General features: G+C 51.3%; 2 protein-coding genes across 2 annotated transcripts in view; both read right to left on the bottom strand.

Moving 5' to 3' along the window:
• Positions 1-16822, bottom strand: part of LOC147728074 (uncharacterized) — a 755421-nt gene that overhangs the window by 151350 nt on the left and 587249 nt on the right. The gene's annotated exons all lie outside the window — the stretch shown is intronic.
• METAP1 (methionyl aminopeptidase 1) overlaps positions 1-16822 on the bottom strand; it is a 264690-nt gene that overhangs the window by 189062 nt on the left and 58806 nt on the right. Inside the window, exon 3 of the mRNA XM_086961960.1 lies at positions 16546-16658. Coding sequence (XP_086818086.1) covers positions 16546-16658 — 113 coding nt within the window. The remainder of the gene's footprint in view (positions 1-16545; positions 16659-16822) is intronic.

The raw sequence follows: 16822 nt of genomic DNA, 5'->3' as shown, positions 1-16822 counted from the left end.
ATCCACACACGGCAATCCTCAACTGTAGAAGTCACAGACCCACAGTTGAAGGTTGCGTGTGAGAGAAGCACCACACTTAAAAGAAAACACTGCGCGTGTAACAGGGGAATGCGCACGAGCAATTTACAAGCCATAACAATGAGAAAGAATCTTACCAGTATCTAAGCACTCTACACTCTCCCCTCTCTTGTTCTGGCGTCCTCACAGTGCCACACGCAGACCCAGGGGGCAGAGATCAGCCGCACAATCGCCACCAGTCAGGTGCCTTTGATGTCAATCCAGGCCTTCACGACCCACAGGCCTCCGCAGCGCCGCGCTTTCTCGCAGCTTTCTGCGGCGTCAAACTGCTTCAGCTCCATCCCGTCGCCGCACAGAATAGTCGCCTCAGATGGGGGCACCAGATCATCAGCCCGTCGTCCAGAGACAGGGTCTTGCCAGAACGCTCTGCCTTTTGAATTAGGCCGCCTTCACTCCACCGCCGCCATTTTCTCTCCCGTGCCGCGATAGTTTCTGGGTCTCGGTACGGAGGCAATTGCACAGCCCCGCCGACACTGAAGCCTCCGTTGTACTCCTCACCTCACACAATGCCTCACGGTGGTTTTTCGGCGTATAGGGGCACCGATTAAGGATGGTATTGCAGGATGAGAAATACCAGCGAGTGGAGCTCCCTCAACAGGCAGCCATTCCGCTTCACGACGAAGCCCCGCCCCTGCTTTTTTAATATTTACCGGTGCTTGTAGCGCCTTTCAAACCAACACATAAAAAATGTAAATGATAGTCAAATAAAGAACATTCCTTTTTAAATTGTGTGCATTGCCATTGGTGGGTACAAAAATAAATCTCTTGGCCCTAGTGACAATTCATACCTGCTTTTTGAAGTTATGAGGCTGCACAGGGGTGGATTGTGCCCCGGTGGGACTGCTGAGTGTGCTCTCGATAAGAAAGTATGAATTCTTTTTGCCAGTGCTTGTAGTTTTTGAAGCGGAGATATATCTATATAGATCTATAGTTCTACTGATCTACTCACACACAAGCTTGTTATTAGCTACGAAATAGGAAACAACTGCCAAACAATTAACTGTAAATAGAGCAGAGGGTTGCTGCCTTGAAGCAGCGAGCAGGAGGAATAGTGGCTTTGGCTGGACTACACAGATAGGCGAAAACAAAAAGATTGCTCTCAAGTATTGTAAATAACATGAAACGTAAGAGCACATGTAACAGGGGCAGTTTGCATGCAGTCTGTATGGAAGATTACAAAAGTGCAAAAGAAGGGACTTGTAAGCCATTTCCCCAATCAAAAGAACAATAGTTACTTACCTGTAATCTGTGGTTCTCCAGTATTGGTGTCTTTCATAGATTCACATGCCTGAATCATTCCCCGTCGTCGGAGTGGGAGCCCACGGTACATAAAAAAGTAGTAAAATATACCCTTAGTACATAATAAATAACAATATACCCAACCAGGAAGTAAAGTAGCCCCAGCTACAGTAAAGAAAACTTCCACAGTAGAACCTGTCCAGGTCATTATGTATGGACCAAACTGCAGCCAATCAGGCCACAGCTCCCACCAGCATGCTCTCCCCAGAGACCCAGGCTCTCAGATTTTGCAGCACCGGAGTGTACCGGAGTAAGTATAGATAAAACAGCCTGAGTGAGCCTCTGAGGGGAGGTGGGTGGGTGCATGTGAATCTATGAAAGACACCAATACTGGAGAACCACAGATTACAGGTAAGTAACTATTGTTCTTCTCCAGTATTAGGGGTGTCTTTCATAGATTCACATGCCTGAATCAGAGTAGTGAGCAGTAATAGCAACAACATATACATAGCTCTTGGACGCCAAAGCACATAGCAGTAATGCAAGAAAAACATAATGCAAAGCAATAACACAATAGGCGTCAAAAAGAGCAAGAGGAGGTGGGAGAGAAATAGCAGAGGCTCACCTTATTGGAAAAGATTACGCAGGACTGCTCTTCCCACCGAGGCATCGGTATCGCTTGAAGAATCCAGACAGTAATGCCTCGTGAATGTGTGCCTGCTGGACCAAGTTGCAGCTCTGCAGATATGCAGGAGAGGCACACCAGCAAACAAAGCAGTCGAAGAAGCGACTGCTCTCGTAGAATGTGCTCTGGGCACGGTTTGCAAGGGTTTACCTGCCTGTTGATGGCAGAGCCCTATCGCTGAAGAGACCCATCTAGCGATAGTTTGTTTTGTCACTGCACTGCCTTGTCTTGGTTTGCCATGCGCAACAAACAGTTGATCAGTCTTTCTGATGGCAGCTGTCCTGGAAAGATAGAATTTAAGACACCGTTTGATATCCAGCGAGTGTAGAGTCCGCTCCGCTGGTGTCTGCGGATGTGGAAAAAACGTTTTAAGTATGACTGGCTCGTTCAGGTGGAAATCCGATGGCACCTTGGGCATGTACTTCGGGTTGGTGCGCAGTATCACCGAATCATTTGTGAATTGCAAGAAAGGTGGTTTAGATGTAAACGCCTGTATGTCACTGACCCTTCTGGCAGATGTCAAAGCCAGTAGTAAAGCAACCTTCCAGGTGATGAATTTTAGATCAACCTTATGAATTGGCTCAAAAGGATGGCGCATAAGTTGAGCTAACACAATATTCAAGTGCCAGGATGGAGGAGGCCTACGAACTGGTGGAAACATGCGGAATAGACCTTTAAAGAATTGCTGGATAATTCTTGAGGAATATAGAGAAGTCTTGCCGTCCTGTCGGTATCTGGATATGGCCGCCAAAAACACTTTAAGTGTAGAGTGCGCCAAGCCCGATTTTGCAAGGTGTAAAAAGAAGGGCAAAATTGGTTCAGCATGAATAGGATGTAGATCCATAGTTTTGCACCAGGCACAAAAACGCTTCCATTTAAGCTTGTAAGTTCTGTTCGTGGAAGGTGCCCTAGCATTGTTCAGGACGTCCTGGCAATCCTGAGGAATGTTCAAATGTGCGAACTCATGGTGTTGAGGAGCCAAGCTGACAATTTTAGAGAATGAGGGTCTGGATGATATATTTTGCCATCCTGAAGTGTCAGAAGATCCGGAATTTGGGGCAGCTGAACTGGTTCGCACTCTGAGAGGAGAAGAAGCTGTGTGAACCAGTATTGTCTGGGCCACCGTGGAGCAATTAGAATTATACGACACGGTTGTCTCCTCATCTTCTTGACCTTGGGAACTAGAGGAATCGGAGGGAAGGCGTAGGCAAAGATTTGTTCCCAGTTCAGTGAGAGAGCGTCCCCGCAAGAGTCCTTGTGGGGAATCCAGCTCGCAAAATGGATGCATTTCTTGTTGTGGTAGGTCGCGAAAAGATCTAGATCGGGGCGACCCCATCTCTGGAAAATGCGATCCAGTGCCGGCTGATGCAGCTCCCACTCGTGAGTGCTGTATTTGGATCTGCTTAGGGAATCTGCTAATACATTGGCTACTCCCGGGACATGTACTGCTGCCAAGGTGATGTTGTGGGCTAGGGCCCAATTCCAGATTTCCTGAGCTTGCTGAGACAAACGGGCTGATCTTGTGCCCCCCTGCTTGTTCAGGTAATGCATGCTCGTCGTGTTGTCTGTTCGGATTAACACGGACGAGTTTGACAGAGTCGCTTGAAATGATTTGAGTGCGAGAAAGATGGCCCTCAACTCCAATAAATTGATGTGCCATGTCTTCTGCTGTGTGCTCCATTTGCCACTGATTGTCATCCCTTGAAGGTGAGCGCCCCAACCTTCCAGCGAGGCATCCGTGGTTACTATGAAACTGGGGACTTCTGCTAGAAAGGCGCAGCCTACTCGCAGGTTGCGTTCTTGAGTCCACCACAGAATTGCTTGTTTCATTCGAGGCGTTAAGACGATGACATCTTCGAAGGAACCGGAAATTTGCACCCATTGGTGGCCGAGTTCTTCCTGTAGTGGTCTCATCCTCAGACGACAGTTCGGGGATAGGAGGATGCACGATGACAACATCCCTAGGAAAGACTTGAATCTTCGAACTGAAACGCACTTTTTTCCGAGGAGTGCCCTCGCCAGTTCCTGGATCTTTGCTTGTCTTTCGTTTGAAATGAAGACTTGAGCTCTTTTGGAATCCAGAGTCGCCCCCAGGAAAGACGTCCTCTGAGACGGTGTTAGGTTCGATTTTTTGAAGTTTATCGAGAAGCCTAATTTTTGAAACAGGCAAAGGCATGTCTGGATATGACTGCTTGCGGTGGCATAGGAATTGGCCTTGATAAGGCAGTCGTCCAGATATGGGTAAATCTGGACACCTTGTAACCGTAAGTGGGCCGCCACCGGTGCCAACATCTTTGTGAATACCCTCGGGGCTGAACGTAGCCCGAAGGGAAGGACCTTGAACTGAAAGTCCCTGCCTGCCACTCTGAATCTTAGGAACTTCCTGTGCCTGGGGAAGATGGGTACGTGGAAGTAAGCATCCTGAAGGTCCAGGGTTGCCATGTGGTCGCCTTCCGTCAGAAACTGGAGGATCTCCTGGAGTGACAACATTCTGAAAGTCAACTTCTTGATGAATTTGTTGAGGGCACGCAAATCGAGGATGGGGCGCCACTCCCCCGATTTTTTGCGGATCAAGAAAAAAACGAGAGTAAAAACCTTTTCCTCTCTGATGTTGTGGTACTTTCTCGATTGCCCCTTTCCGAATCAATGCATTGATTTGGACGAACAGCTCCCTGAGATGTGCTGGGGGTGGTCCTTTTGGGGGCGAATTTGGAGGGGTTTTTACAAATTCCAACATGTGACCTTTTGAGATTACATCCAAGACCCATCTGTCTGTTGTAATATTGGACCATTGAGAGTAATGCAGGGATATTCTTCCTCCAATTTGTGGCTGGCGTAGGCAAAGTGGCGGCAGGACGCTGTTCTCACTTTTTGTTGGCGTTGTCCCTACCCCGATAGGTAGTCTTACCTCGGGACTGTGTATAAGTATTCCGTCTTTGACCATAAGGTTGTTGTTTGTAAGGCTGGTACCTCTGGTTGCCTTGGTTGTTTGAATATTGGCGTTGCTGGTAATAACCTCCTCTGCTGGAGAAGTTACCTCTTCCTTTTGCACCACGAAAGGAAGATTTACGGTACTGTAGAGTACCTAAAGAACGTGCGGTTTCTGTATCCTTTTTAATGGACTGCAAGGCCTCGTCCACATGTGTGCCAAAAAGGAACTCGCCGTCATATGCCATATTCAACACTTTGGCTTGAACTTCTTGTCGAAAGGACGTAGATTTTAACCATCCCTCTCGTCTGAGCACTGCAGCTCCTGCCAGTTGTCTGAAACCTGTGGCCGCCACGTCCACTGCAGCGTCGATAATTTCAGAGGAAGCACATTCGCCTTCTTGTAAAATTTTGGTGGCCTCAGAGCGGTCTGGCTCAGGCAGTTTCTGGATGTATGGCGATATGTCAGACCACATCTGTCTGTCATATCTACCGAGAATTGCTAACGAGTTAGCAGCTCTAACCGTGGTGGCCGCAATAGTAGATACCTTTTTTCCAATGGTATCGAGGCGTCTTCCGTCTCTGTCCGTTGGGATGGAGATCTGAGTGGAGGGGTTCCTAGCCCTCTTCTGAGCTGCTTGCGCGATGACTGAGTCCGTCTTTGCCTGGCCGATGAGGCAAGCAGGGGAAGAGGCGGGCGCCCTATATTTCTTGTCGACTCGCGGCAATACCGCAGGAGAAGAATTTGGCGTGGCCATTATCTTAAGCCCCTCCTTCCAGATAAAGTCTATAATGGGGATAGACCAACTTTGCTTTTGAGATAAAGTCTTAAAATCATAAAGAAAGCATTCATCTTGCTTTGCTTCCATTGAAACCAGAAATCTCTTGGTAGCTTTGTCCATAATTCTATGGAAGTTCGCTATATCCACCGGAGGTGACTCAGCCTTTGGTTGTTCATCCGGGGATGGTGTATCTGCTTGATAGTCTTCATACTCCGACGAGTCCGATCTATTTAACTCCCCTTCTTCATGAGTGTCCTCATCCGAATTGTCATCATCCTGTTGGTGGGGAGATAATGGTGTGGTAGGTCGGGTATTCTGTGCCTCGTCAGACCTACCAGCCCTTGCACCTTTACTCACTTGAGGCTGTGGGGAGGTAACATGAGAGTCGCCCGACTCCGAAGGCGGGAAACGGCGATAATAATCACTCAGCATATATTGCAGATTCTCATAAAGTTCCATTGGCATCTGCATTCCTGGCGCAGACGTGTTCATCAATGTAGGTGTCTGAATTTGCTGTTCCTCGTCCTCTTGATCTTTGACCTGTATCAGCAAGTCAGAAGGACTCTCAGCCGCTTGGAACATGTCGTCACCAGATTCGGCATCAGAATCCAATAGCCTGTCTGGCATTTGGAGTGGCGACAATGGCGTGGATTGAGATGACCTCTTTTGCAATAAAGCCGCCGTTGTTGCTGGAGATGGAAGAGGTATGGCAGTGCTTTTTGCTGACCATACTTGCAGGTCTGTACAAGACGACAACTTAGGTGTAGGTGGATGGTCTTGCAATTGAGGCAAATCCGAGCTCTGTGTCGTCGCCCTGGACGAAGGCTCTTTCGATTTCAGAGGTGGTGTGACCTTCGTCGACGAGGTGGATCTCGTCGTCGACGAGGGAACCGTCGACGGAGCAGTCTTCATCGTCGACGGGGCCGTCAACCAATTTTCATCTTCGTCGACGACGCTCTCGTCGACACGTCCGTCGACGGGGTCTTTTTCGTCGTCGATGGGTCAGTCGACGCTATCTTCGTCGACGATGGTGTCGACGACAGCAAGGTCTTCTTCGTCGACGGAGCAGCCGTCGACGACGACGAGGGTTTCTTCGTCGACTGTTTCAGTGTCGTCGATGTCTTCTCGTCGACGAGAGGTGTGATAGCCTTCGTCGACGATATGGGACGGATCTGAACATGAACAAAAGTTGGAGAGGAGGCTGAGGACATCACCATAGTCGATTTTGGTGAGGAGAAAGTCAACGTAGTAGTCATGGCGGAGGCAGCCTGACTGGAAATCGGCAGCGTTGATGGTGCCTTATGCCCAGGTCTCACAGGAGACACCAAAGACTCCGTTCTTTTCAAGCTTGGAAGCTTAACAGATTTCTCAGAGGATTTCTGAGCCTTTGAAGTAGAAGGCTCCCCAGTCTGGGAGGCGATTTGGTGTCTCGTCACCTTAGCCTTCGGAGTAGGCACAGCACTCTCAGCTCTCCTTTTCTTAGACCCCTTAGTAGACTCTGAGGTGAAACTTCCTACCTCAGAAAGTGCCTCATCTTTGTTCTTTATCCTCTGCAGCCACAGCAGCAGGCGACCCTCTCTGTCCCTGAGGGTTTTAGGTGAAAATTTACGACAGATGCTACACTCCTTAACCTGATGGTCAGGATACAAACAGTAGATGCAGCGAGTATGTGGATCTTCTTTAAACAGTCTCGCCTTTCCACACGAGTCACAGGCCCTGAAGAGGGACTTAGAAGTAGACATTGTAGTAGAAATAAACTCGATTAAAGAGAAGAAATGAGCAGAGCTCAGAGGGACTCCCTATCACACGACGTGCGGTAAAAAATCTGAGAGCCTGGGTCTCTGGGGAGAGCATGCTGGTGGGAGCTGTGGCCTGATTGGCTGCAGTTTGGTCCATACATAATGACCTGGACAGGTTCTACTGTGGAAGTTTTCTTTACTGTAGCTGGGGCTACTTTACTTCCTGGTTGGGTATATTGTTATTTATTATGTACTAAGGGTATATTTTACTACTTTTTTATGTACCGTGGGCTCCCACTCCGACGACGGGGAATGATTCAGGCATGTGAATCTATGAAAGACACCCCTAATACTGGAGAAGCTGGAATTTATTAAGCATAGTAAGAGGAACCAATAGAAAAGATGGGAGCAGCTTGAAGCCCATATTCTAGATACAGCATGCCTCGCAGAGGAGCACATGGCCTAGGCTCGATCTACCCAGCCCACAGACTGTCCTGTCAGACCAGCTCACCAGGCACTGCCTGATTGCCTTAGAGGCAAATCCGACCTAGGGCAGGGTCAAAAGACCATTTTTACTGTAGAAAAAAGGATTCTCTGATTTGTAAGGGACTCTTACTTTTCAGACACTGAACACATCCAAGCACACACATTTGTATCAGTCCAATAAGGGTCAGCGGATGTGGACCTTTATCTATAGAGGCTGTGAAAACATCAATACTGCTGGTTTTAGGCTTTGCAAACCTGCATTACCTGCAGCAATGTCTACTAGAGGTAAGAAGAACATTTGTGTTTTCCAAAACATTTTTATGTAGTCACTTGCTTTTTTTTCATGATAGCCCAGAGAGTAAAGGGTCTATGGTTTAGGTTTCAAGGATTTTAAAGTTCAAAGCTGAGCCAATTGCACCTTTAATATTGCTATGGTGAAAAGGGGGGGGGGGGGGGGGGGGGGGGGGGTTACCGGTTTTGAGTGAAAAATAAACACTTACGGTCTTGTGCACCCCAGCCACTCTACACCTGGGAAGCCAAGTTGATCTTATATAACCTTATACTAGGACTGAAAAAGTAATTGCTTTTTTTCTTTTTAATTGTAGATTCTGCACTTGTAAGACTGTATTTTTAATTAAACAATGAAAACAGGTAAGATATAAAAAACAAAAAAGGAAAAAAGCCTAAGGGGTGAACTAATAGCGCCTCAGGTGAGACAACTGCGTTCTCCGTGAGATTGGGCAGTGGAGATGGAACAGGAGATTCACATTTCCTTGCAAGAATCATTTCATCCTGTTCTGTTCACCAAGCTCAATTTCTATAGCAAAACGCTCCTTACGAATGCAACAATGGGTTCGCTAGGTATCGTTTGGCCTGGTAAGTCGGCAAGGGTCACCTTTTCTACAGGCGTGTTATCCATCTTGCTGCAGCACATTTACATGGACACTGCCCAAGTGACATCACAGCACCTTTTGGGGCTGAAAACCTTAGCTAGTAGGCAGTGAGCAGTCATGTGAGAGCAGGAGAGCCCATTTTAGGGACTCTGGTCTATAAGTGCTGCTCTGTTTTTCTTGCCACTGCTTAGCTTTGATATCCCCACCACTCCTATAGCAAAACTGTATTCTACTAAAATGTACTCATGAACGGATTGTTTTTTGGAAAGACCTTCCTGAAGAGTGAGTCACATGTCCAACATTAAAGACTCCCTTGGCGTGCATCTCAGTGGTATAGACTGACCTTCTATTGTAGTGCGGATATAGCTGCCTTATCTGGCTGTGAAAAGTTTTGGAAGGGATGTTTACTGCAATGCCCAATGCTCGGCATCTAGTACGAATATGCACACCCGAGGGAACCCACAATGAGGAAACAGGCCCTTCCCTACATAGTACCATGTACCCCACAGGATAATTCAGCAATTCCCCACTAAGCTGAATTAACCAGGAACTTACAGCATGGTGAAGTGGGCCAAGAACTGCTAGGGCTGCACGAACAATGAAGTAGAAGGCGGAGGTGGGGCAATGGGCAGGTGGGGGGGGAAGCAATGGGCAGGTGGGTGGGAGGGAGGAGCAGTGGGCGGAAGGGAGGAGTAGTGGGCAGGTGGGAGGGAGGAGAAGTGGGCAGGTGGGAGGGAGGAGAAGTGGGCAGGTGGGAGGGAGGAGAAGTGGGCAGGTGGGAGGGAGGAGAAGTGGGCAGGTGGGAGGGAGAGAGGGGGAGCAATAGGCAGGTGGGAGGGAGAGAGGGGGGAGCAATGGGCAGGTGGGAGGGAGAGAGGGGGAGCAATGGGCAGGTGGGAGGGAGAGAGGGGGGAGCAATGGGCAGGTGGGAAGGAGAGAGGGGGAGCAATGGGCAGGTGGGAGGGAGAGGGGGAGCAACAGGCAGGAGGGAGGGAGGGAGGAGCAACAGGCAGGTGGGAGGGAGGGAGAGCAATGGGCAGGTTTGTGGGAGCAATGGACAGATGGGAGGGAACAATGGGCTGGATTGCACTGGATCGCCAATTCAACATGTTATACTACTCCAGTAATATTTGTACATTTTCCTGATCATCTACCTAATTACTTGAAATGTATAGCTCTTCTCCATGTTCATCTATTTGATTTATATATTTCCCATGATGTTTGAGATCTTTTATCTATTTATATGCCATGTTTGACCAAATTATTATTGGAGGTCCTAACCTGTGTCCTGCACCTGATCGCCAATCACCATGTTATACTTGTTCATGTCTCGAACATCATCTACCTAATCACTTGAAATGTATAGCTCTTGCACCTGTATATCTATTTTGATTTGTATATCTCACATGATGCTTCATTATCTCTCATCTACTTGTTTGCCATGTTTGCTATGTATTATCTATTCTGATTTATATATCTCACACAAAGTTTTATTATCTTTCATCTACTGGTTTGCCATGTTTGCTATGTATTATCTTCTCTTGTAAAGTGCGCTGATACCTCTGGGTCTAGCCAGGGCTATATAAAACTTTCAAAATAAATAAAATAAAAAATGGGTAGGTGGGAGGGAGGGAGCAATAGGTGGGTGGGAAGGAACAATGGGCAGGGGGGTGGGAGGGAGGTAAGGAGGAAGGGGCAGGAGGAAGGAAGGTAAGGTGCAAGGTGCGGGTGGGATGAAGGAGCAAGGGGCGGGAGGGAGTTAAGGAGCAAGGGGCGGGAGGGAGTTAAGGAGCAAGGGGCGGGAGGGATGAAGGAGCAAGGGGCGGGAGGGATGAAGGAGCAAGGGGCGGGAGGGAGTTAAGGAGCAAGGGGCGGGAGGGAGTTAAGGAGCAAGGGGCGGGAGGGAGTTAAGGAGCAAGGGGCGGGAGGGAGTTAAGGAGCAAGGGGCGGGAGGGAGTTAAGGAGCAAGGGGCGGGAGGGAGTTAAGGAGCAAGGGGCGGGAGGGAGTTAAGGAGCAAGGGGCGGGAGGGAGTTAAGGAGCAAGGGGCGGGAGGGAGTTAAGGAGCAAGGGGCGGGAGGGAGTTAAGGAGCAAGGGGCGGGAGGGAGTTAAGGAGCAAGGGGCGGGAGGGAGTTAAGGAGCAAGGGGCGGGAGGGAGTTAAGGAGCAAGGGGCGGGAGGGAGTTAAGGAGCAAGGGGCGGGAGGGAGTTAAGGAGCAAGGGGCGGGAGGGAGTTAAGGAGCAAGGGGCGGGAGGGAGTTAAGGAGCAAGGGGCGGGAGGGAGTTAAGGAGCAAGGGGCGGGAGGGAGTTAAGGAGCAAGGGGCGGGAGGGAGTTAAGGAGCAAGGGGCGGGAGGGAGGTAAGGAGCAAGGGGCGGGAGGGAGGTAAGGAGCAAGGGGCGGGAGGGAGGCAAGGAGCAAGGGGCGGGAGGGAGGTAAGGAGCAAGGGGCGGGAGGGAGGTAAGGAGCAAGGGGCGGGAGGAAGGTAAGGAGCAAGGGGCGGGAGGGAGTTAAGGAGCAAGGGGCGGGAGGGAGTTAAGGAGCAAGGGGCGGGAGGGAGTTAAGGAGCAAGGGGCGGGAGGGAGTTAAGGAGCAAGGGGCGGGAGGGAGTTAAGGAGCAAGGGGCGGGAGGGAGTTAAGGAGCAAGGGGCGGGAGGGAGTTAAGGAGCAAGGGGTGGGAGGGAGTTAAGGAGAGCTCGGAATGCCTCGACTTCTCCCAACATGGTTTCAGGAGGGATCACAGCACTGAGTCAGCCCTCACCATAGTGCTGGATAACATACGCACGCAGGTTGATGAGGGCCAGACCACCCTCCTGATCCTCCTAGATCTGACTGCGGCATTCCATACCCTCTCTCCCTCAGTTCTAACAACTCGGCTGAGGGAGATTGGAGTGCGTGGAGCAGCCCTGGATCTTCTCACGTCTTTTCTCACCCATCGAGTACAAAGAGTGAAGCTGGGGGGGAGTACCTATCTCCATCCCTCCCTGTGCAATGTGGGGTCCCTCAGGGGTCGGCTCTTAGTCCGACCCTATTTAACATCTACGTGACCCCACTTGCCAGGCTTATCAGATCTTATGGGATGGAGATAGTTTCCTATGCAGACGACACCCAGATCCTAGTCTCTCTCTCCCACGCCAGCGTCCCGACTGCCTCCAATTTTAGATCTTGCATGGAGGCTGTCGGTAAATGGATGATCAAAAACTCGCTCAAATTAAATGGAGAGAAGACAGAGGTGATGGTGTTCGGAGGGAAAGAGAAAATATGGTCTTCCAGCTGGTGGCCAGACTCACTAGGAGCCTGTCTCACCCCCACCTCAAAAAAATCTGGGAGTTATGATAGACCCTGCCCTTGACATGAGCAAGCAGGTCAGTCGAACCATCTCCACCTGCTGGGGCATTATCCATATCCTGAGAAGGATCAGGAACTACCTTTCCCTTCAGGCAAGGAAACAGCTAGCTGTTGCCCTTATAGGCTCCAGAATGGACTACTGCAATGCGCTGTATGCGGGCTTGAAAAAGAGCCTACTGCAGCGCTTGCAGGTAGTCCAGAATGCCGCTGTCAGGTTCGTCCAGGATCTTCCCAGGCGCACCTCAGCCACAGCTGCTAGAAAGCTGCTACATTGGCTCCCTGTTGAGGCGCGGATCCACTTTAAGACCGTATGCTTGACATACAGGGCTCTGGCCAGAAATAGCCCCACTGGTCTAGGATCTATCCTGTCCCGTTCTTCCCCCACTAGGAATCTACTGTCCTCCGGCAGACTCCTGTTATCGACCCCCCCGTTTCACGAGAGCGAAATGGGGTGGCAGGGCCTTCTCCACCCTGGCCCCCAAGTGGTGGAATGCTCTTCCTCTGGAAATAAGATCACTGCCCACTTTTCAGGCATTCAAAAGGGCTTTGAAAACTCACCTTTTTGCACAAGCGTACCTGTAGCGATGTAGCGAATCTTATTTTGATCTGTTCTGTTAGGCGCCTTGATACCTTCGGGTTATTGTTTGCACGTTATAAATTTTATTCATTCATTCATTCATTCATTCAAGGAGCAAGGGGCGGGAGGGAGGTAAGGAGCAAGGGGCGGGAGGGAGGTAAGGAGCAAGGGGCGGGAGGGAGGTAAGGAGCAAGGGGGCAGGAGGTAAGGAGCAAGGGGGCAGGAGGTAAGGAGCAAGGGGGCAGGAGGTAAGGAGCAAGGGGGCAGGAGGTAAGGAGCAAGGGGGCAGGAGGTAAGGAGCAAGGGGGCAGGAGGTAAGGAGCAAGGGGGCAGGAGGTAAGGAGCAAGGGGGCAGGAGGTAAGGAGCAAGGGGGCAGGAGGTAAGGAGCAAGGGGGCAGGAGGTAAGGAGCAAGGGGGCAGGAGGTAAGGAGCAAGGGGGCAGGAGGTAAGGAGCAAGGGGGCAGGAGGTAAGGAGCAAGGGGGCAGGAGGTAAGGAGCAAGGGGGCAGGAGGTAAGGAGCAAGGGGGCAGGAGGTAAGGAGCAAGGGGGCAGGAGGTAAGGAGCAAGGGGGCAGGAGGTAAGGAGCAAGGGGGCAGGAGGTAAGGAGCAAGGGGGCAGGAGGTAAGGAGCAAGGGGGCAGGAGGTAAGGAGCAAGGGGGCAGGAGGTAAGGAGCAAGGGGGCAGGAGGTAAGGAGCAAGGGGGCAGGAGGTAAGGGGTAAGGGGCGGGCGGGAGGTAATGAGTAAGGGGCGGGCGGGAGGTAATGAGTAAGGGGCGGGCGGGAGGTAATGAGTAAGGGGCGGGCGGGAGGTAATGAGTAAGGGGCGGGCGGGCGGGAGGTAATGAGTAAGGGGCGGGCGGGCGGGAGGTAATGAGTAAGGGGCGGGCGGGCGGGAGGTAATGAGTAAGGGGCGGGCGGGCGGGAGGTAATGAGTAAGGGGCGGGCGGGCGGGAGGTAATGAGTAAGGGGCGGGCGGGAGGTAATGAGTAAGGGGCGGGCGGGTGGGAGGTGATGAGTAAGGGGCGGGCGGGTGGGAGGTAATGAGTAAGGGGCGGGCGGGTGGGAGGTAATGAGTAAGGGGCGGGCGGGTGGGAGGTAATGAGTAAGGGGCGGGCGGGTGGGAGGTAATGAGTAAGGGGCGGGTGGGTGGGAGGTAATGAGTAAGGGGCGGGTGGGAGGTAATGAGTAAGGGGTGGGTGGGAGGTAATGAGTAAAGGGCGGGAGGGTGGGTGGGAGGTAATGAGTAAGGGGCGGGAGGGTGGGTGGGAGGTAATGAGTAAGGGGCGGGAGGGTGGGTGGGAGGTAATGAGTAAGGGGCGGGAGGGTGGGTGGTAGGTAATGAGTAAGGGGCGGGAGGGTGGGAGGTAATGAGTAAGGGGCGGGAGGGTGGGTGGGAGGTAATGAGTAAGGGGCGGGAGGGTGGGTGGGAGGTAATGAGTAAGGGGCGGGAGGGTGGGTGGGAGGTAATGAGTAAGGGGCGGGAGGGTGGGTGGGAGGTAATGAGTAAGGGGCAGGAGGATGTGTTTGGGGGGTAATGAGTAAGGGGCGGGAGGGTGGGTGGGAGGTAATGAGTAAGGGGCGGGAGGGTGGGAGGGAGGTAATGAGTAAGGGGGGGGGGAGGGTGGGAGGTAATGAGTAAGGGGGGGGTGCGCCAGCAACAACGACCTCACGCCCTAGCAAGACCTCTGTGACGCACTCTCCTCGTACTTCCACCTCAAGAACGCCAACATACACAACCGCTTTAGCGCCCAGACCACGCACCCAACCACCGAACCAACGCCCCCCACCACCATCCTCAACGCCTGGACCCCAGTCAGCACCGAAGACACCACCCTCGTGATGAACACCATCCACTCCGGCTCCTCTACAGACACCTGTCCACACCACATCTTTAACAAAGCTGACTCCATCATCGCACCCCAACTCCGGAACATCATTAACAACTCCTTCGCTTCTGCCACCTTTCCGGAGAGCTGGAAACATGCGGAGATCAGCGCCCTCCTGACGAAACCCACCGCGGACCCCATGGACCTCAAGAACTTCCGCCCCATCTCGCTCCTCCCGTTCCCCGCTAAAGTCATCGAGAAGACAGTCAACAAACAGCTAAACTCCTTCCTCGAGACCAACGGATCCCTCGACCCTTCACAGTCCGGATTCCGAGCACACCACAGCACCGAGACTGCCCTAATCTCAGCCACCGACGACATCAGGTCCCTGCTCGACAATGGGGAAACTGCTGCCCTCATCCTCCTCGACCTATCAGCCGCATTTGACACAGTCTGCCACCGCACCCTAACAAGCCGCCTCCACCACGCCGGAATCCAAGGAAGGGCCCTTGAATGGATCACCTCCTTCCTCTCCGACAGAACTCAGCGAGTCCGCCTCCCTCACTTCCACTGAGCGTCCACCAAGATAATCTGCGGCGTACCTCAAGGCTCCTCGCTCAGCCCAACCCTCTTCACCATCTACATGACCGCCCTCGCACGCCAACACAACGTAAACATCATCTCCTACGCTGACGACACCCAGCTGATCCTTTCCCTCACCAACGACCCCACCACCGCCAGAGCCAACCTCCAGGAAGGAATGAAAGACGTAGCAGAATGGATGAAGCTCAGCCGGCTGAAACTGAACTCAGACTAGACGGAAGTCCTCATCCTGGGACCATCCCTCTCTGCCTAGGACGACTACTGGTAGCCCCCTGCACTGGGCACCGCCCCCAAGCCCACGGATCATGCATGCAATCTAGGCTTCATCCTGGACTCCTCTCACACGATGACCAAACAAGTCAACGCCGTCTCATCTTCATGCTTCAACACCCTGTGCATGCTCCGAAAGATCTTCCGGTGGATCCCCACCAACACCAGAAAGACGGTCACCCAGGCCCTTGTCACCAGACGTCTGGACTACGGGAACACCCTCTACGCCGGAACCACAGCCAAACTACAGAAAAGACTTGAACGCATACAGAACGCTTCCGCACGACTTATCCTGGACATACCCGACACAGCCACATCTCTACCCACCTGAGACCTGCACTGGCTCCCAGTCAGCAAAAGGATCACATTCAGGCTCCTCACCCATGCTCACAAAACTCTCCACGACACCGGCCCCGAATACCTCAACAACCGCCTCAGGTTCTACACACCCACCAGACAACTCAGCTCAGCCAGCCTCGCCCCACGAATTCGCAGAACCACCACCGGAAGATCCTTCTCCTACCTGGCTGCCAAGACGTGGAACTGCCTCCCCACCCACCTACGGCTGACCCAAGACCACCTCTCCTTCAGGAAGCAACTCAAGACTTGGCTCTTCAAGCAGTAGCAGCTCCCCAGCTCCCCACCCCCCCACCCCCACTGTACAGATAAGGTGGGGACCGGATTACAAATACATTTAAAGGCAATACAGTGCATTATAAAGAATGCAAACATGACCTGCTACCTGAAGCAAGTGTAGATCTCTACAAGCAGGAAACAGGATCTCATTTTGTTTTACAGGCACTTATGGCTGCATATTTAAACTCTCTGCTGTTGTCCTAAAAGTTATCCCAAAAGATTGTGGGAGCTCTGTGTACAGTGTGTTAAACTAGCAAATATTTAATTAGGGTTCCCACTACCAGGGGGTAAATATTTTCTGCCTGTGAAGGTAGAACCAATTTTAATTTTTTTTCATAAACGGAAATAGCAGTTTTTTACCCCTCAACAGGCAACAATATTGCCGAAGGAAAAGACCTCCAGCATTACTAATCAATGACTGTATCATTTGCATAATTCCCCACTTTGAAATACTTACCAATGGATAATATGGCCGCAATTTCCCAGTGTATCGATAACCAGGCCAAGGATCTGTATTTATTTCGCCTTCCAGGGACCACGGAGAAACCTCACCTTTCGCCTTGTCGTCTTCTAGAAAACCATTGGATACAATAGAGAGCATTCTGTTATTGGAAATAATTATACCATTTAAGAAATCTGAAGTTTCTCATCCGCATTAACAGTGCAAGTGTTTATTTAGGACAGTGTTACATGAGATTATCCAGCAAGTACTCCGCAGAAACCCTCATCAGATA

Source organism: Lissotriton vulgaris, chromosome 3_1, assembly GCF_964263255.1.
Source record: "Lissotriton vulgaris chromosome 3_1, aLisVul1.2, whole genome shotgun sequence".
Classification (NCBI taxonomy): Eukaryota; Metazoa; Chordata; class Amphibia; order Caudata; family Salamandridae; genus Lissotriton; species Lissotriton vulgaris.
This window is presented reverse-complemented; position numbering and strand designations above follow the sequence as displayed.